This window comes from Calliphora vicina, chromosome 4 (genome assembly GCF_958450345.1).
Source record: "Calliphora vicina chromosome 4, idCalVici1.1, whole genome shotgun sequence".
In the NCBI taxonomy this organism is placed as follows: Eukaryota; Metazoa; Arthropoda; class Insecta; order Diptera; family Calliphoridae; genus Calliphora; species Calliphora vicina.
The window spans coordinates 96,553,708-96,574,656 of record NC_088783.1 but is presented as its reverse complement, the minus strand read 5'-3'; the positions used below and the strand labels follow the sequence as shown (position 1 = coordinate 96,574,656).

At 31.5% G+C, this 20,949-nt stretch overlaps 1 protein-coding gene across 1 annotated transcript in view; it reads left to right on the top strand.

Moving 5' to 3' along the window:
• The window catches only part of Rbcn-3A (Rabconnectin-3A), a 452,485-nt gene that overhangs the window by 194,453 nt on the left and 237,083 nt on the right, over positions 1-20,949 (top strand). Inside the window, exons 8-9 of the mRNA XM_065506903.1 lie at positions 13,810-13,936; positions 18,619-18,851. Coding sequence (XP_065362975.1) covers positions 13,810-13,936; positions 18,619-18,851 — 360 coding nt within the window. The remainder of the gene's footprint in view (positions 1-13,809; positions 13,937-18,618; positions 18,852-20,949) is intronic.

The following is a 20,949-nucleotide window of genomic DNA, read 5'->3' as shown; positions in this document are numbered from 1 at the left end:
TTCTAGAAGCTTGTGTGTGTTCACTGGTAAATATTGTTTTATTTTTATCGATAATCCTTCATGCCATACTTTGTCGAAGGCTTGCGAAACGTCGATGAAGAGTGCAGAACAATATTTTTTTTCTTCAAATGTCTTGGATATGATTTCTACCAACCTGTGAGTTTGTTCTATGGTGTTATGTTTTTCTCGAAATCCGAATTGATGAGTTGGAATACAATCAAAATGATTCACTATCGGCTTTAACAGTTTTTCGAATAGCTTTGATATATTTGACAATGGCTAATGGGTCTATATGATTCTACTTTACTGTGATCTTTTCTCGGCTTAGGTATCATTGTAACTAAAGAAACCTTCCATTCTGGTGGATAATATTCAAGGCGTAATATAGCATTAAAAATAAATAGGATTATTCTTAATGCAATTTGGGGTAGCTCGAGGAGCATTTTGTTACTGATTTTATCAATACCAGGTGATTTTTTGGAGTTTAAATCAACAATAGCCTTGACAATCTCTGAAGTCTCAAAACGAAGTGGTTCAGCTGCAGTAATATGGGGTAAAGTAGGTGGTAACTCTATTATGTCGTTTGACTCGTTTGGGGAAAATACATTCTTTAGATGACTAATAAACAGGTTTCCTTTTTCAGTATCGTTTCTCGCCCAGCCTCCACTAGAATTACGTAGAGGAGGTCTGCTCATAACAGGTCTTTTTAATTTTTTTGTAGCTCGCCATAGAGAGTAATTTGAGTACTGGGTGGCATCTAAGTTCTCCAGATATTTGTTAATTGAGTCAGTTTTGCGTTTGTGAAGAAGCATACTGAGGCGTTTGCGACATTTTCTAAGCTCCGTTTTAAGTTGAGAGGATCTGTAGAGTTGCCACTCTCGACGAACTCTTCTAATAACTGTTCAATGTCTGCAGAATAGAGTCTATTGTATCTTATTTGTTGGGTTATTTGAGTGGCGTGTTCAACAGCAAGTTCTAAGTTTTGTTCAAAATTTTTGAGTGAGATATCGATATTTTCTGTACTGTGTGTGCTAATATATTTTTTATATTTCAACCAATTTATTTTCGTGCTTGATATTGCAGTGTGACCAGTCGGGGATACTATTTCTAGGGGGTTCAATAGAGTAACGAAGGTGGGTGAATGATCCGAGGATAATTCTAATAAAGATTTAACCTGCATTAGTTCCATTGGTAAATTTTTTGTAACTGCAAAATCAATGACGGGTATTTTGCTTGGGTCAGTAGGCCAGTATGTTGGTTCTCCGCCCGAGAGCACATTCAAATTCAATTTAGAAATTGTATTAAACAAAGCGCGACCTTTCGGGGTTACAAGTCTTGATCCCCACTGAGTATGCTTAGCATTATAATCGCCACCTGCCAGGAATCGGGGTCCTAGTAATTCGTAAAAATGTTCATATTTGTTTTCAGTAATCGAAAACCTTGGAGGAGAATATATCGGCGAAATTAATAGGTTTCTGTAGCATTCATCCAAACAGATTGTCGTAGCTTGAAGATAATCATCACAAATATCACACATTGAATGGTGTTTGATACGGGTTTTAATTAAAATTCCAGAGCCTCCACATGCTCTATCTCTTGGATCATTTGTGCCATAAAAAACATATCCATTTATCTTAAACAAACTTCTAGACGTCAAATAAGTTTCCGAAACTAACATTATATCAACTTCATGACTTTTAAGAAAATGCTCGAGTTCGTTTTTATGCCGTTAGCGTTCCAAAAACATATTCTTAGGCAGTTCATGGTCTGTTAAGCACAGCCTGCAATAACATTGATTGCATCTTAAGCATTTATTGCATCATGTTACTCATTGAGTTTGTAAAGTTATTTACCGATTGCACAAGAGTTTCTATTGTAGATTCTAGTCTGGTATTATTGAAAATTGGCGTTTGTTCTCTTACCTCTGGGTTCATATTTTGGTTTTGTGGTTGACGGACTTGCGTCTGAGTTTGGTTGTTTCTTAGTACATTTGCATATGTTTCGTTGTTGTCATATGATGTTGCAACGGGGGGTAGTTTAAATTGAAATCTTCGGTTTATGGCTTTGTGATTTTTTAACAATTGAGTAGACAGGACAACCCCTGTTGTTCGCTGTGTTGTTACCTCCCCAAATACTGCATTTTTTCATTTTAGGATCATCCTTGGATTTGTTACTTTGGGATGTGTTATGCAACTCTCCACAAATAACACGGGTGGCAATTTGCAATATGCCTTGGTATGTCTATATTCTTGGCAATTCATACATTGGATGGGGCCAAATCGTTTATGTGGTTCTTCTACCGTAATTTTACGATGCAATAAGTACTTCAGGTTATATATGGGATGTGTTTAATTTTTTTCAGTTTTATGTCACCGGGTTCAAGTTTAACACGGAAGAGTGGTTGGGGTTTTTTTTCGCGATTTCTAATGTTTATCACATTTTTTGTCTTAAAATCTTTATCTTCTAAGCTTTGCTTTATTTCGAGTGGTTCAACATTACAGTCAATACCCTTTATTACAACTTGTAGACCCTTGCTTCCTTTCAGCTGATAAGTGTAAAAACTTTTCTTTTGAGTTTCAAAATCTGTTACAACCTTTCTATAATCGTTTTCACTATTGACCTGTATTTTAGTTTCATGAATCGTGCCTTTCTTGATTGGGATAACGTAAAAAGAGTTCTCTCCTATTAATGAGATCAGGCTCTGAACCAGTGAATTAGAATTATTTTCTCTCAAGTAAATAGGGGGTGGTTTTGTAGAGGTAATTTTAATTACTGGTTCATCTGTTTCATATTCCAGAATAGAAAAACGATTTTCATTGTTTAGTCTAGCAGGTTCACTATCTTTATATAATTTAGCCAAGGGTGCCGCTCTCGAAGACTTGGGACTTCGTGCCCGTTTTAATACTGTAACATACCGGAATTTATTATCTTTATTTAATGGTTGACTAATCTTGGGTATAGCGCCGCTTAATGGGTTAAATTTAATTTTAGTCGGTGTGGTGGATATCGTTTCTGAAGCTGATATTGCTAGAATACTTTCAGGCGTAAATAAAGTATTTGTAATTTTTGGTAACTCCAGATTAACAGCTGTTGGGTTTTCTTTTGTTTGACAATCATTAGTTGTTGACAATGCGGGGGAACAAGAACGAGCACGGTTAACAGGCTTGGCGGTTAAAAACAAGCTGTCATCTATTCTTCTTTTTTTGTTTATATTTTTATCATCTGCATTAACTGTAACGTATGCATTTCTGCCGTCTACACTTAACCTTCGCTCACTGTTTTCGTTAAAGAGACTCATTAAAGAGTACTTGTAAATACTTTAGTTAACACTCTTGATCTATATTTAATAGTTAATGCACTTATTTGTCTTTTAGTTTTTGTTTTAATTTTTTTTTAATAATATTATTAAATTACCCAGCAAAAACTTCGCTTACAAAGCTACAATGTCTTTTTAATAATGTCTTTTTTAATAACTTACTTTTTAAGTAGTAAAGTCTAAAATAACAAAATAAACCAACAAAACAACTGTTACTATTATAATAGCGTCCTTTCGCGTAATTAATAAACAGGTGTAATTTATATTTATTTTCCGAAAGAATCATTAAAATAACAAATTAACTCGGAGTAAAAATAAAACACGTCCAATTTCAATCACAGTGTGATGAACACAAGTAAATATGGATATATTTTAAGTACCCAGCAAAAACTTTTCTTACAAATAAGCCGAAAAAAAGGAGAATCGCGATGTCCCAAAAGTAATCCTTTATATTTTGGCCGGAAATAAGTTTTTTTGTTAGTAGAGTTATTTATAGAATTTTGTATTTGCAAACAAAAAATAAAAAGAAAAAAAGTCGCAGCCACGAGTCGAACCAATAACTATCCATTTGCTAGTCTGTTGTTGTACTCACCAGGGTTTAATATTCAGCACCAAAATAAATAGTCTCATGTAACGACTGAACTGAAAATAGTTTAATTCTTCAATTTCAACAATTTGCTTACTGAAAACAGTTGACTGTGCACACACATTACAACAGCAAGCAGCAATCGATTTTGTTTTTTTCAGCAGCCAAACGAATCAGCAGCCGCCATCCCAGCAAAAACTTCGCTTACAAAGCTACAAGTAATATCTTTTTTAATAACTTACATTTTAAGTAGTAAAGTCTAAAAAAAAACAAAATAAACAAACAAAACAAATAATCAGTTACTTTTTTTCAATTTGCCCATTTTTTTTATTGCTTGTTTATTTTTAGAAACACAGAAAATAATATTGTATTACTGTGTGAAAACCATTATTTGATGCACAATAAAATAACTAAGCAGTGGTGTAGTGAGTAGAACAGCAGACTAGCAAACGGATAGTTCTTGGTTCGACACTTGGCTGCGACTTATTTTTTATTTTTTGTTTGCAAATACAAAATTCTGTAAATAACTCTACTAACAAAACAACTTATTTCCGGCCAAAATATGAAGGATTACTTTTGGGACATCGCGAACAAAAATAAGTACTTATTCCGCCGAAAAATAAGTAGTCTAATCGTCAAATTCACCTTATTTTTCGGCTTAAACATTTCTGTGTGTGCTGCTTACGTATTGTCAGTTTCGAGTTTTATTTTTCGTACTACGCAGCGTAACAAAAACTGCTAGCTCGACTGAATAGTACGACTGGATAGTCCGACTGAATAGTTTGAATGGTTGGTTAGAATGTGTTCTTGTATACACTTTATGAAGCTAGGTTGAATCGTATGATTTTTTGGTTTTTGTGTTTGCATATCACAGAGGAAATTTAAATGTTATTATTGTTAATAGAAATAAATGGGAAATTCTTATATTTTCAGAAAAAATTAAAGTATATGTACATAGTATTAACAATTTAGCTTTCATTGAATTTATAAATTTCATATTTTTTCGTTATTAAAATAAAATAAATTATTAAAATTACATACATATGTATATTTTTATATTGTTAATAAATTTCTTAAAGTTCTAAAGCCACATGACTTTAAATGTAAAATAAATAAAAATTCTTTTAAAAAATAATTTAAATATTCAATTATTGATATTTGGTTATATTCAGTATTGACAAATAACTTTAATAGAGAAGCAATTATGTTATAAAACCATTAAGAAATAAGTCATAAAAGAGGCGCATTTTAATTTAACAAATTACAAAGTCGTATTTGCTATTTTTGAAAGTTTTAATATTATTTCATAATGAAATAACTTCCAATGAAATTTTTGTTGGTTTTTATTTTGGCAATTAGGATTTATTTCACTGCATTGGGAGTTATTCCATCAAAGAGAAAATATCTACATATTAGAAGTTATTTAATTTTTGTTGGGTTCTACTTTGGGTTATTTCTTCGAAGACCGGCTTTACTAAAATTTGTTTGCAATGGTGTTCTCCTTTGAAGTGTATTAGAAACCGGCTTCGCATACTAAAAACTCCCACAAATTTAAAGTAGCTCAGAAAATATGTGTACCATTGTCGGTCTTTGTGTGGACGGAAATATTTTCTCTTTGAGGTGTATCAAAAACCGGCTTCGCTTGCCAAACTATTTTTTTGCATTGCCGGCCTATGGAAATGGGTGTATCAAAAAACGGTTTCGCTCAGAAAAGATTATTTTTGAATTGTCGGCCTTTGCCAGGTCGCAACGATTTTCTACTCTGGTTTGAAATGAAAATCGGCTTTTTGAAATATTTTAAAACCTATCTGCAATGCAAAAAATCGTTTTAGAGCGAAGCTAGTTTTTGATACATCCCAGAGGAGAAAAACTTCGCGAACGGCCAGAGGACGGCAATGCAAAAAAAATAGTTTGGCAAGCGAAGCCGGTTTTTGATACACCTCAAAGGAGAAAACATTTCCGTCCAACCAAAGGCCTCCAATGATACACATATTTTCTGAGCTACTTTAAATTTGTAGGAGGAATTATTCTTTTTATAAACATTCATAAATAAATTTGGAATAATTCCAATTTTTGTAGTTCTTTATTTCATTTGAAGTTAGATTACATAAATAAATTGTTTCATATTGGGAGTTATTTCGCATTTCTTGTGACTAATATTTTTAGAATTACGAAATCGCCGATTATTGGGTGTAATTTCATTTTACCCTTTGGTAGTTATTTCATTTTTCATGTTTGGGAATTAGTTAATTTGTGATGGAAGTTATTTCATTGGAAGTTATTTTGCGATACAGATTTTTTTTCTTTAAAATACATAATAGAAGAACAAATTTTTTAAATATTTTTTGTTATAAAGAAAATATTTTAAAACCGTCCAACACTCAAAATTAGACACGAACCAGCTGATATAAGTCTGAAAATAGAGATTGAATGAATCAAATTTGCGTTCACAGTTTTTTATTTCGTGATCCTGTTTCCTTGTAAAATGACATCAAAATTTTAAAGTAGCACATTTTTAAAAAAATGTTTTAAAATACTTCTGCTTACCCTATTATGACAAGTTTGGTGTCAAATGACCAAGAAGAGTTGTAAAATATTTTGTATTATTTTTATTTTATTCTGACAGGATCAAAATATGTCAAAAATGTCCTTCAAAATTTGTATCCTTTAATATCCTTTAAGATTTCCAATTTTAATTTTTCAAAAAAGTAGTGCCTTTAACGCACTTTGGGTTATCACGTGCTAAAATTTTATCGTTCTAGCTTTACTGCTAAGGTGTTAAAAAATACTTTAAATTTGATTTATTTTATTTTTTATAATTTATTTTCAAATTTCATCGAAAAAGATAATAGTTAGTACTTAGATTATTTGGTACATAATATGTTTTTTCGTAGGTTCTGAAATAATTATCACGTTAAAAAATCAACTAAAATTTTTTAAATCAATTACAGTTTTTCTACAACGTAGTATTTTTTGCAAACGTGAATAAATATGAAGTGCCCAAACCGTAATAAGATTTGTGTTGTGTGTGGATTATTCGTACCATTTAACATTGACATTGTTTGATCAGTAGAAGTATTTTAAAATATTTTTTTGAAAAATGTACTTCTTTAAAACTTTGAAGTCCTTAAAAAAGGACACAGGATCACGAAATGGAAAACTGAAAACACAGTTTTTCTCCATTAAATTTATAGTTTCAGACTTATATCATCCGGTTCATGTCTAACGAAGTTTTTCTCTATTTGTCGGACGGTGTAATCAGTTAAAATTTGTATTGGAACACATGACAAATATTTGACGAAAAAGACGTAACCACTTTTTAATTCTTTTATTTATTTCAAAAACTTATTTTACTTATGATGATTCAAAACAAAAAAAAATAGTTTTATTTTATTTTATGCTGTTTGATCTTACAAAACATTTGTAAGAGTAAACACGTCAATCAAATTTGTGCTAAAAAAAGTGTTACGCTTTTTTGAGCAAATATTTGCCGTGTGTGACCCTACCTTTACATTTTATTTCACAAAAATATTTTAAACATCGCTAAAAATTTTAGATACGAAAATAAGGAAATATTGTTAAAAAGTAAAAAAAAGTTAGAAAAATTTGTTATTTTTTGGTCTGTCGAGTTATTAAAACAATTTTGGCACATTTTAATGTAAATTAAAGTGATTTTTTATCCACCATATCTGGTATCTATGTACTAAATATGTAAATGATATTTCTGTTTTTAATGAAAATAAGGCATTACATTTTATTAAATATGTCGGCTTACTTTTACAAATGGAAGATGTTAGCATATTTATCATGTATCATTTAGGAAATATATTCCAAAAATCAAAGTAAGTGAAAAAATTATGAGCTATTTTTCGATTTTCCATTACTTTAAAACTTATGTTTTCCTCAGATCACATCAAGTTATTGCTCAATATAAAATATAATAAAAAAATATCAATATTTTTTTATTACAATTTGTTAATTAATAATTTTATTAAATTTATTTTTTAATAAGCAGTATTTTTAATTAAGAGAAAATATAAGTAGTATTTCCCATTTATTTCTATTAAAAATAATAACATTTAAATTTCCTCTGTGATATGTAAACACAAAAACCAAAAAATCTTACGATTCTACCTAGCTTCACAAAGTGTATACAACAACAAATTCTAACCAACCAGCCAAACTAGCCAGTCGTACTATTCAGTCGAGCTAGCAGTTTTTGTTACGCTGCGTAGTACGAAAACCAAAGCTCAAAACTGACAATGCGTAAGCAGCACACACAGAAATGTTTTTGCTGCTGAAGTCGTGTAATCAGTTCGGTAGAGTTGAAAACTGAAACATGGCGGCTGCTGATTCATTTGGCTGCTGAAAAAAACAAAAACGATTGCTGCTTGCTGTTGTAATGTGTGTCAACTGTTTTCAATAACCATGTGATCCAAAACTGAAACTAGTTACTTTTTTTTAAGCATGAGACTGTAAAAAGTTAACTATTCAGTAAAATATGACTGCTTTTAGTAGTTCTTCGAAACCCTGGTACTCACTACACCACTGCTTAGTTATTTTATTGTGCGTCAAATAATGGTGTTTTTCTAAAAATAAACATGCAACAAAAAAATGGGCAAATTGAAAAAAGTAACAGTTTTTTTGTTTTGCTTGTTTATATTGTTTTTTAGACTTTACTACTTAAAAAGTAAGTTATTAAAAAATACATTACTTGTAGCTTGGATAAGAATAAACTTTTGTTTTAATATTTCTCAAAATATGTTAATTTTGTTCCTACATTTCTTGTTCTAGTGCAAAAGTAATTATTTAATTTAAAAAATTTAAAAAAAAATACATTATTCCCCTTGTAAATGCACCTCAAAACTAAATCGAAAGTCGGCACGGGTTGCACTTCTTAGAACAAGTTAACATTTTTTTGATGGTATTTTAGGTCATTACGAAAGTTTTCAGCGGGTACCGTATCAACATTTCAAAAAATTTAATTCTAAGGGACACTCTAATGTACACATATCTCTTATATTTTCCACTAGTCAAATTTATGGATTCAAAATTTACAGAATCTTGCCGTTATGTAATATATTTTTGTAAACTGCATTGCCGACTATTGCAGTAATAAACATAAAAGAACCCTGCAAGATATTGCTAATTTCTGCGAGTTATGTATTTTGTTAAAATATTAGGGGATATTTGTTTAACCCTAGGATGTCTGACTGCATGGGTAGTGGTAAGTGACTCTACTGGGCCTGGCGAGGCCCTTACTCCTTTTTTCCCCTTTTTTAATTTTTTTTTTGCTTTTAATTGATTGCTGGGATTGTGTAGTGTGTAGAAGTCTTGTGTCACACTAATTGTTAATGCGTGGCTCAGACATGGGCGTGGTGTGGGGGTGATTGTTAATGATTCCTTAAAAATATATATATATTTTTTTTTAAATAAAAGTTAAATTTTAGCTTTTTATTTTTGGCTTAGATGGGATGTACTGGGTAAAACGCGTGCGTCCTCGGTATGGAAACAATTGCTCATCAATAGTCGTATCGAATATAGCGTAAGAGGAGCTTGAAGCGGTTGAGGGACATCGTCGCCTTGTGATGTCATGATGATATGGTTGCCAAAGCTCTTTGGCTGGCTGCGTATTGGAATTGAATATACCTACAAATAATAGTAATCCGAAAAACGCGTACATTTCATTCTCATTTGTTGCTGTCCAAACTCTTGTGGTCGAATCCGGATGAGATATATTCCAATCCCGTGAGATGTCTGATGCTTTACGGGTTGTTTCTCGAACAATTACACTCATCATTTCCGGAGCAATGAATTTCTTGAATATGTTTATTGGATTGGCAAATTGAGGCTGCATTACGGAGGAAGGCCCACTTTTTCCAACAACTGGTACATTGTGTGCATGTATTTTACCGGTGAATTTTTCTCCCACACAACACCATCTTTGGATGCGTAAAATTCACCAGCTGGCAAATTGGAAGTTACTTCACCCACTTCTTCTTCACAGTCACTGTCTACTTCATCATTGTTATCAATGAACCATGTCGAGGTCTTCCAACACCTCATCACTTATTCCAGACATTTGAAAAAGTTGAATTCAATAAACCCTGATGAGTACAAGAAACTAAAAAGCCAACCGAAATGATAAATTCTAGAAACCGATACACAATACACTTGTTTGTACAGCTTTGCCTCGTGTTCGCAAGAGCTTAAACAAACACACATACTCACATTTTTGCAACTTAACGTCAATCAGAAGAATAACTGTGTTGAATGAGGATCAGCTGTCATTAATTTTCCATATGGGCTTCATGAGGCCCAGTAGGTACACTTACCAAATTTTTATATAAACAGACAAGGTTGTTCTACGAAATCAATAGTAATAATATTTTACTGAATTCATTATGTTCAGAAGGCATTAGCGGTAGTTAACATAAAATATTTCTTCGCTCAGAGTAAAGGTAGAAACTTGGCGACTACTCAAAATCAAAATGGCCTCGAAAAGCCCAGTTGAACATTATAGGGTTGTTCTTTTGTGAATAAAATTAAAAGTTGTGGACAGATTTTAATCATTTTGAACTTTATTTTCTTTACGTGTAGAAAAAATAACAGCATAGCTTAATTTTTACAATATTTGAAAAAATATTTCAAAAACGACTGCTCAGATAAAAAACTATTTTAGTCTTTTGTAAATGCAATTTTATTGCGGAATTTCGGTTTTTTAAGCTTATTCAATAAACTGAACTGTTTATTTTAGCATCAAAAATACCTATAATGCCAAATTTACTTAGAATATATTCGTTATTTTTTATTTAACAACTAAAATAGAAATAATTTGTATGGTAGAACAAAGTTTGCTAGTAAATCTTAAGCTACGTATACACTGTTGTCATATTCTTACAATATTGTCAGAAAATGTTCAATAAATTGTTAACACCCATATGTTTCAACATAAGATCTCATGGTTGTGTTAACCATTTGTGTGTACGTAGCTTTATATATAAATAGGCCACACGTTTTTTGTGGTACACTTTTAAGTATGTTATTGTCCACCAATATTGATGAAACATATATGGTTTACAAGGTTTTTTCTGTAGATATGCACAATATACAAAATATTTAAAAATTCTTTCCATAAAAGTGGTGAAAAGCGTTTTAAAAGTGGTCGAATTTCGGCCACCAGGCGATCCTAGTATACATATATAAATATCAGAGATGGGGGTAGTGCACTAAATTTCCAGTTTCCACTAAAAGTTAGTGATAGTGCAACATTTTTCACTATCACTAATAGCTATTTAGTGGTGAGTTGAAAAATAACAGCCTCACTAAGCAATAGTGGTAGTGGTACAATAAAGTTTTTCACTAAAATTTATTTAGTGATAGTGAAAAACCTTTTTTTACAGCTTAGTGGAAATTTTTTTTTCTCCACTAAGATGATAGTGGAAAAATATAATCATTCACTAATGTTAATGGAACTCAAATACATATCATTATATTGAATTATTTTATACTTTTTTATTTTTTTTTAACTTATATTTTATTCTTTAAGTTTATTTCTTAAAACATTAGGTTATATTGCGATATACGTTGTTAAATTATATTAATACAAATTAAAATTGCTAGGATTTTAATTCCTGAAATTTACTTTACTTAAAAATTTAAAGTTTTTATTTTATTTTATTTTTTTATACAATAAAAAATAATAAAATATTTTGACTATATTTTCAATTTGTTTGGAATATTTCTATAAACACTATTTTTTGAGATTTTAGTGCATATAATATAAGTAAAGCTTTCATGTAGTGACTGTTAAAAATTTGCACTATTTTATTGTAGTGCAAAATTTTCACTACCACTAATATTTTTAATGGTAGTTAAAATATGTTTCACTACCACTAAATTTTTTAGTGGTAGTTAAAATATTTTTCACTACCACTAAGTGATGAAAAATAGTGGAAAATCAAAATGTTGTCACTCTAGTGGGATTTAGTTTAAATGTTTAATGCACTACCCCCAACTCTGATAAATATGTATATTCTCGAAATAACAGTATATCTCGAAAACTCGAGCTAACCTAAAAAACCGGTTAGCACCACTGGATTCAGCGTACACGAAATAGGTTAACCCCCTGGGTGCCTCGCTTGACAGTTTTTTCAACTATAAAATAAAAACAAAATATTGATACGAATTTGCACTGGCAATTTGAATTTAAAGGTCGGTAGTAGTCGGTCAGTAGAAGCTTCTACTTATCAACAATATTGATAGCATGCGGTTGTTAGCATTGTTTGAAAGTATGGTAACATTGAATGTTTAAGCTGCGAACATTAACTTCGAAAGATCATTGTAGAAGGTTCACGAAAGATGGCGTGTGTATAAATTGTGGCAGAGGTTGCAGTCGTCATTGATTTTATTATAAGCGCTGTTTGAGTTAACATCAACTGTCTTGTACATTATAAAGTGTAATTTAAGTGTGCGTGTGTATATTAAAAACACATAGTGTTGTTGTACATTTGAATAAATAAAGAGTTATTACTAATTTTAATTTACTAAACCGCTTTTATTTGAAATCAAAAGTAATAATAATAAACCAAAGTTTTAAAAAGGTTAAAACGTAACAATATATGTATAATGTGTTTATATTTTTCTCAAAGGTAACATTTTGGGAAGTCTTATAGAAGACAAATAATTTAAAAATTTGTATAACTGCGAGTTCCAGAGCCTTCCAAACTAGACCTATTTTTTATGTAAATTGCAATTTTATGGCACATTTTCTTTAATCGCATAGTTGCTTTTAAAAAATTAAAACCACTCTTGTAGGACCCAATATATTCTTAAATATCTTGCAAATGGAATTTATAGCCCGGACATCGGTACAGTCAACGGAGTCAAAAATCTAAAAATACGATTATTTTGAGTCATAAGCACTTACTTGTTCCTTTTAAATTCAGCCAACCGGGTGTACCAGATTATAATCATGTGGGACCAGCAGCATGTGCCGTGTAGCCACCTCACTAGCCTGAGTTATATTAGCATTCGACTCACCACATCCCGTTACCATCGCTGAGGGAGTAGGGTCCCCGGAGATTATGAAGTCCTGAACCGGGTAAATGGGAAATGCCTTGCGAAACTTGCGACAATATTCGACTTGCGTACCTTGGTTGCACTTTATACCTGCTGCCAGGTGTTGAAAAACTGCCGCCCCATTGGGGAAAAATAGACGCACACCACCAGCCGCCCAATATGGTAAACAGGTGCTGTTGGATTACCCCTCTCTATGATGGGAACGTTAAATTAAAATATAACATATGATAGCCGCCCCAAAGGTGAACAGACGATACGCAGAGGGAGAGCGTGGTTCTTAGTTTCGTGCTCATTGTGTGTCCAGAAATAAAATTAACAGCCAACTCAAGTTAAACTATCCCCTACAGCATGGCCAACACAAATCATCGCACTTCAGCCCCTGCATCACGTCAAGATGACTACCCGTCACAGAGGATACGAAATTATTCTTCCGGGAATCGTATCCTACATAGTTTTAGCACTCGGTATTCCGGGGCTAATAGGTCTGTACAATGTTAAGATGTACTGAGTGCAGGGGAATTACAGTTTCCGATCTGTCACGTTTAAGTTGTTATATATGAGAGGTTTTTGAGGAGCTTCTTTCATCTTTCTTATCTGTTATTGTCTTTTCATTGTGTATATTTAATAATTTCAAAGGAATCACAATGGATCTCGTGGTCTCCCAGTGGATGTATTTATTGTGTACACCACTATAGTTCATAACATGAAATTACATATTTTGTATTAAAATTTGTATTAAAGGACACCATATATTAAAAAGTGTATTGTTTTATAAATCATTCATGGAATAAATAATATATACATATGTACATCTGTTTCATTTCAGGAAAAAGACATGTCTACGTCATATATTTTATCAGAAAAACCTACCCTTCATGAAATATTGATGCACGAAAAACATGATTTTGAAATTAAAGTTATGAGAGCTGCTAAAAGGAAACGTTGGTTGAAAGGTGAGATAATAAGTTTATATAACCAATATGTGTCAATAATAAAAACAATGGCCCATAATCATAGTCAGAAATAAAGTATATTTTAAGAGAAATAAAGTCGTCTTTACCAGAGACATAACTGTTATAAGAAATATGTAAAAAAATTGAGTCATAACTGTTATATTGTGAAAATAAAATTTTGTTTCTTTAATTAATAGTTATTTTCAATGAAAATAAATTTTACTTATCTATAAGAGTTATTCATAAAATAAATTTTTTTGTGTTGCTCATAACTTTTATTTTTGATTTTTATATTTTTACGTTGCCTTATAAGAGTTATTCATAATAAATATTTTTATACGTTACTCATAACTTTTATTTTCGATTTATATTTTTTTACGTTGCCTAATAAGTGTTATTCATAATATATATTTTTTTTCGTTGCTAATAACTTTTATTTTCGATTTATATGTTTTTAAAAGAACAAAAGCAACAAACAAAGTATGTTTACTTTGCACTTTGTTTAACATAGTAAACGATTGAAAAAAGTCACATACATTGTATGTAGTTCATTGAAATGGGTCGAAAACGTAATAATTTTATACGCGAATTTTTCAAGGCTTGTGAAAAAATGAATTTAAGTGTAAGATTTGTTCTGTTAATTTTGTTGGAAACAATGTAACAAATTTGAAAAGACATATGATGGCGGCTCACATGGAGCAATTTGATGAGGCCAAAAAAGAAATGGAGCTTCAAGATCAGTGCAGTGATAATAAAACAGTAAAATTGTCCGTGGAAATAAGTAAAGATGAAGTTTCGAATGCATGTATTGCCTTTGCAACAAAGCATTCTCTTCTTTTCATTTTTTGACGCTGATGCATTTAAAACCCTAGTTGCGCCTATTTTTAAAGGGTTGAATATGACTCCTGTAACGTCCACAAATATTAGCGAGCTGATAAGTGAGCGGTATATGCAAATAAAAAATTCTATCAAAGCCGCTGTAAAAAATCGAATGGTGTCTCTAAAAATGGACTCAGCAACGCGCTTTGACCGTTCTGTTTTGGGTATAAACTTACAGTTAATAAATGGTCAGAAACTTGTATGTTATACGCTGGCTATTAAAGAATTACGCACTGCCCAAACATCCCAAAATTTGAAAACAGAGGTCCAACATGTTTTAATTGACTTTGGTATTTCATTAAGCCAAATTTATACCGTAACCACTGACAACGGGAGAAATATGATCAAAGCGATTTCGTTGCTAAATGACGTCACGGGGATAGATAGAGAAGAATCACAATATGAATTGGTGAGTATTTTGTATAGCTAAAGAGCTGATATTTATATGTAGATGCAAAAATATTTAGCCGACAGTTCGATGGAGTGATACCAGCATAACATCCATCAAATGTGCAGCACATTCCCTTCAACTTGCAATTAAAGATTTTGTGACCACGAAAACTCAGTTAATAGATCGTGCAAGACAAGTAATTAAAACGCTGAGAACACCTAGTTTTCGGTAAAAGAATATTAACAGTTGCTAGAATAACATAATGGAAATTTTTTAATTTACATTCATAACAGCCATACTTTACAAATGCTCCATTTGGGGAGACCTCAAATGGACGTCCCAACAAGATGGAATTCTACCTTTGTAATGCTAGACAAGTTAATGCTTTATACAGATGTGTGTGAAAATAACTTGAAAGATTCACTTTCGTCAAATGAAAGGAGTGAAATAGAAGTTTTGGTCAATGTTTTAAAGCCAGCATATACATTGACACTCCAATTGCAAGATCAGCAGCTGTTATTAGGAGACTTTTATAAGTCGTGGCTAACAATAAAAAATATTTTAAAAGAGCAAGTAGAAACATCATCTACGTCAACAACGCTTCTCAGCTGTATACAAAGAAGGGAACCTGAGTTAATTGAAAACAGTGTCGTTAATGCTGCCCTGTTTTTGGATCCTCGCTTCAGTCGCATGCTCACTTGCGCACAAAAACATAAGGCTAAGCAACATCTAAAAGAGCTCGCTGAGAAAATGATTCTGCTAAAAGAGGTTGACAATCAAGGTTGCCAATTTAGCCATTTTCCGGCTAGATCTAGCGATTTTATTTTCATTTAGCCATAAAAATATGGCTAGATTTAATCTAGCCGGAAGATCTAGCCATTTTATTTTGTCTTAGTCTTTTTTATTTTATACTTTTCTTGAACATTTTTGGAATTTTTTAAAAATAAAACAGTATTTTTTATCAAATGACAAAGAAACAGCCCTTTTAAACAAATTCGTCTGTTTATTTGATGAGAATATTATTGGTTTTAAAAACAGGCTTCGAAATTGTTTCCAAAGCAAACTCATCAGGCATATTCAAAAATCAATTTTGCATTTCTTCAATGGATCCGATTATGAAATGCCCAGAAATTTATTTAATTTATCAAAAAGAAAAAAAATTATTGATATTATAATATTTATCCCCATTTTCTCTACCTCTGGTTATTTTTTATCGTGACGATATACTGACAGTTCTCATACAAAAATTCTATTAATTGGAAGTATATCGTTACGAAAAACGATAACCGGAGATTGAGAAATGGGGGTTAATCTGCTAAACCCCATTAACACGAAGTCGGTAAAAAATATTTTTGAAATCTGTCAGTATAAGTATTGGTTAACACATACCAGACTTCGTGGTAATGGGGGCAAGAAATGTAGTATTTATGAATTTGTATTCAGTTATTCTTGGGTTTTAGCCATTTCTAGCCATTTTTAATTCAAAATCTAGCCATTTTCTGAGCTGAAGAGTTGGCAACCTTGTTGACAATACACAATTTAAAATTAATAATATATGTTCATATGTAAGAATGTATATTTAAACAATCTTCAAATTTATTTTTCAAGGGAAAAATATTTCGGTAACTTCTCCTGAAGTATCTCCACTTCAGGCAATATCCGATTTTCTGATTGACGAATCGACGAATCAAAGTACGTCATCATTGCTCAGAACATCAATTAGAGAACTAGAAGTGGATTCATCTTCAGAAGATGACGAAGACAATACATCGAATGAGTTATTAGCAGCTATAGCTGAAATATAGAGCTTTAAACCTGTGAGACTGGACGTAGAAGCCGATTTGTTGCAATATTGGGAAGAGAAAAAGTATACTTTTCCATTTTTACGTAAAATGGTTCATATTGTCCATGCAGTGCCGGCTACACAGGTTTCTGTTGAAAGAGCATTTTCTGCTTTGCGTCTTTTGTTGACTGATAAAAGGTGCAACTTGGGGGACGATGCGCTTGCCAAAACATTGTAAAACTAAATTCTTCTTAAATAAAAAACAACAATCTTTATTTTATCGATTTATTTTATTTCACAAAACTTTTTTTTCTAGTTTTTTTGCGACTTTAAAGGTATTTACTAATAAAATACAAGCAAAGCGACGAAAAAGACTTCTTTTGAGTTATGGGCAACGAAAAAAAATATTCTTGAGAATAACTCTTATTAGGCAACTTAAAAACATATAAATCGATAACAAAAGTTATTAGCAACGAAAAAAAATATATGTTATGAATAACACTTATTAGGCAACGTAAAAACAAAAAAATCAAAAATAAAAGTTATGAGCAACGTAAAAAAATATATGTTATGAATAATAACTCTTATTAGGCAACGTAAAAAAATATAAATTGAAAATAAAAGTTATGAGCAACGTAAAAAAATAAATATTTTGAATAACTATTATTTAAAAATGTAAAAATTATTCATTGATTTATGCCTAACTTTTTCAGTCTCAAAAAATTTAATAACAGTTATTTTTGGTCTCTGGCCTTTACTTAAGAGTGGACATTAGGTCTACCATAGACAGGATAAAATATACTTTTGACGTTAAAGTCGATTGTAAATATAAAACTAGCTGAAGCTGTTTTTAACTCATTTAACACAGCATCAGCTGTTCTTCACCTAGTAAAAGTTCGACCATAAGTCAAACATGTTTATGTTACAAGATATTGGCAGAGATTTTGCTATTATTGAACAAATTTCAATAAAATTAGAACCAAAATATCCTAATTATGATATTAATCTTATTTTTTCCATTTTTCCCACCAAAATTTGCTTTTTTTCTTTAGATTTCGCTGTTACTTTTATTGTTTACCTTTTTTTAATTTTCTATGTTTCTATGTTTTTTTGTATATTGTATGAAAACATTTTCTACATTTGAGGTGGCACGCAGTTAAAGTCGGTTCAACACTTTAATTTTGACTATAATATATTAAAAGCAGGATTTTATTTTAAAGTTGTTTCTAAAAAGAACTGACTTTAGTGTGTGACTATGATTACGGGCCATTGTTTCAAAATGATCACGAAAAAGATTAACTAGATTCGAATGTTCGTCTGTATGTATGTATATCAGTCTGTGGAGTGAACAATGTACTTTATATTCTACATTTTTGTAACTAAGATTTAAATTTAAATCCTGCTTATTTTAGTATGGTTATTGTAGTCAAATTAATATAATATTTTATAGTTAAGTAATTTAGACCGGCAGAATTCTTTTTTGTGTCACTGTATAATGTTACAGCCATAGTATAATGAGTATTCGCAATATCTTTATTAACATAATATTAAAAAATTTAATTCTCCTAAAAACTTAAAATGTGATTTGTTGTATTTTTTTTCTAAATAAATATTTGTTTTTATTTTTAGCTAATGAAACCCTTTTAAGAACATTGTTAAGTTATTGTTCATTACATGGTGCAAGCGGTGGAGGATTAGCTTCAGTTCGAATGGAACTAGTACTTCTTCTTCAAGAGCTTCAACAAGAGAAAACACAACAACAGCTTTTAAGTCCTCTACCATTCCCAACTACGCTTCCGTTACTTAGCGCATGTGTAGCAGGAAACAAAACTGTTATTGCTGACCCCATTAAATATTTGCAGGTAAGTTATAATAATTACAACATAAAACAAAGAGAATGCTATTTTTACCAAATTTTGATAACTATTATCAAAACAAAATGTTAATTTAGGAAAAAAATATTTTTATTATAGTTTTGAAATGTTAATTTAGGAAAAAAATAATTTTATTATAATATTGGGTCTTCAGAGTACCAAAGGGCCACACTCTTCCAGGAAAAATACTAATTACCACACATAAAACAAATTCGTTCACGAAATCAAATAATACACTGTAGGCGTAGATTTAATACAAAAATAAAAGTTTACGTTTATTCCATTTACATATAAATTTAACAGATTAAACAAATTTAAAAGATACGTATCAAACGACAGACTCAACAATACTAACCCCCAATAACACCAAGTCTGGTTATGTTTTAACTAATAGTTATACTGACAGTTTTCATACAAAAATAATTTTAACCGACAGTATAACTGTTAGTTAACGCATAACCAGGCTTCGTGTTAATGGGGGTAATACAACTAACCGTTGACTATTCAAAAATATATACGTACAAAGCAAAAATAATAAAAGCAGGGTTGTCATTTCAGTGTTGTCTGCTTTACAGTTGACAGTTCGGCCAATCCTGAAGAGAAGTCGTCCTCGTCTTTTTCTTCAAGACCCAGTTCTGGAGACCCATCGCACCACCTATTCATCTTATCGGAATTGTAAACAGAGCAGAACTTACGCGAGGTAATTTGCATTCCAGGGATGTCCTCAACGAGATAACGATCATTACCAAATACACGGGTAATTATACATGGGCCACGATATCTTGGCTCCAATTTTCGGGATTCCCCGGTAGCCTGTGGTTCATTTTCGAGAACAGCCAAGTCGTTTACTTCATATACCGTGGGGATATTGTGCTTGTTGTCGAATCGCCTTTTCGATTTCTATCTCTCTCGATAATATGGCAACACATTCGTCTTGAACAGCGTCAATAATTCGATTTTGGACGAAATCAATTGGTATTCTTCTTTTGGGAATTAACCGACCATTGTAATTTATGTAATTGTAAATCCCAATCTTTCAGCTCACTTTTTGTGGTTCGTTATTCAGAATTTTTGATTGGCCCGTTCAATTTGGCCGTTGGACTTCGGGGTTCGTAAAGCAGTCTTTATATGTTAGCTTTATCACAATAATCCTGGAACTTTTTGGAAGTAAACGCAGTTTCACTGCCAGATATAAATCTTTTGGCCAAAACAAAGTACAGTTATAACTGGTGCCGTTATTTGGTAAAACCATCGGATATAGCTAGTTCATGTATATCTCCTCCCTTACTTCGTATGAACGGCCCAAGATATGAATTTGACGAAACGGTAACGGCTCTAATGGACCGTATGGTGGGGCACGTCCTGGTTTACCACCTTTCGATTTGTTGTAACAGCATTCAGTACAAGCCGCAGGGTACTCCTTAACGTATTTCCGCATTCAATCAAACTAAAAAGTTTCTTTTATTCTTTCCAATGTCTTTTCGATGACATAGTGTCCAATGTCGTCGTGGCAGTTTTGAGCGATTCGCCATCTAGTTGAATTGGGTACAACAAATTTAAGCCCATTGTCCGTCTGCCTGTAGAGACGTTGGTTTTGGAGCACGTAGTCAGTCCTTATCTGCTTGACCTAGTCTGATAACAAGACATCGATTATATTTCGGAATTTTGCATATTGTATTTGCATTTTTTTTATTATTTATTTAATAGATAATAAAATGATTACAAAAAATTAATCATAAAGAATAGTAATTATCTATATATGGCTTAACTTGTTAGTTGTTAGCCAGATTTGCAAATACGAAATTAAGTTTAAATTTAAGATATAATAAGGGAGATTTATACATAAAACTGTTTAATATTATTCAAATTCAGTAATTAACAGTTTTCTATATCTTAAACAAGACTCTAAATAGTTAACAAGATTATTAAAAGAAAATGAATTATTGTTAAGAATATTTATAATCTCAGATAAATTAAGTTGGCTTTTATTGAAATATTTTATTCTAAATCCGTTGAAGATAGGACAGCACCCGATGAAGTGAAAGGTATTTTCTGTTGCATCTAGGTTGCATATTGTACAGAGGCC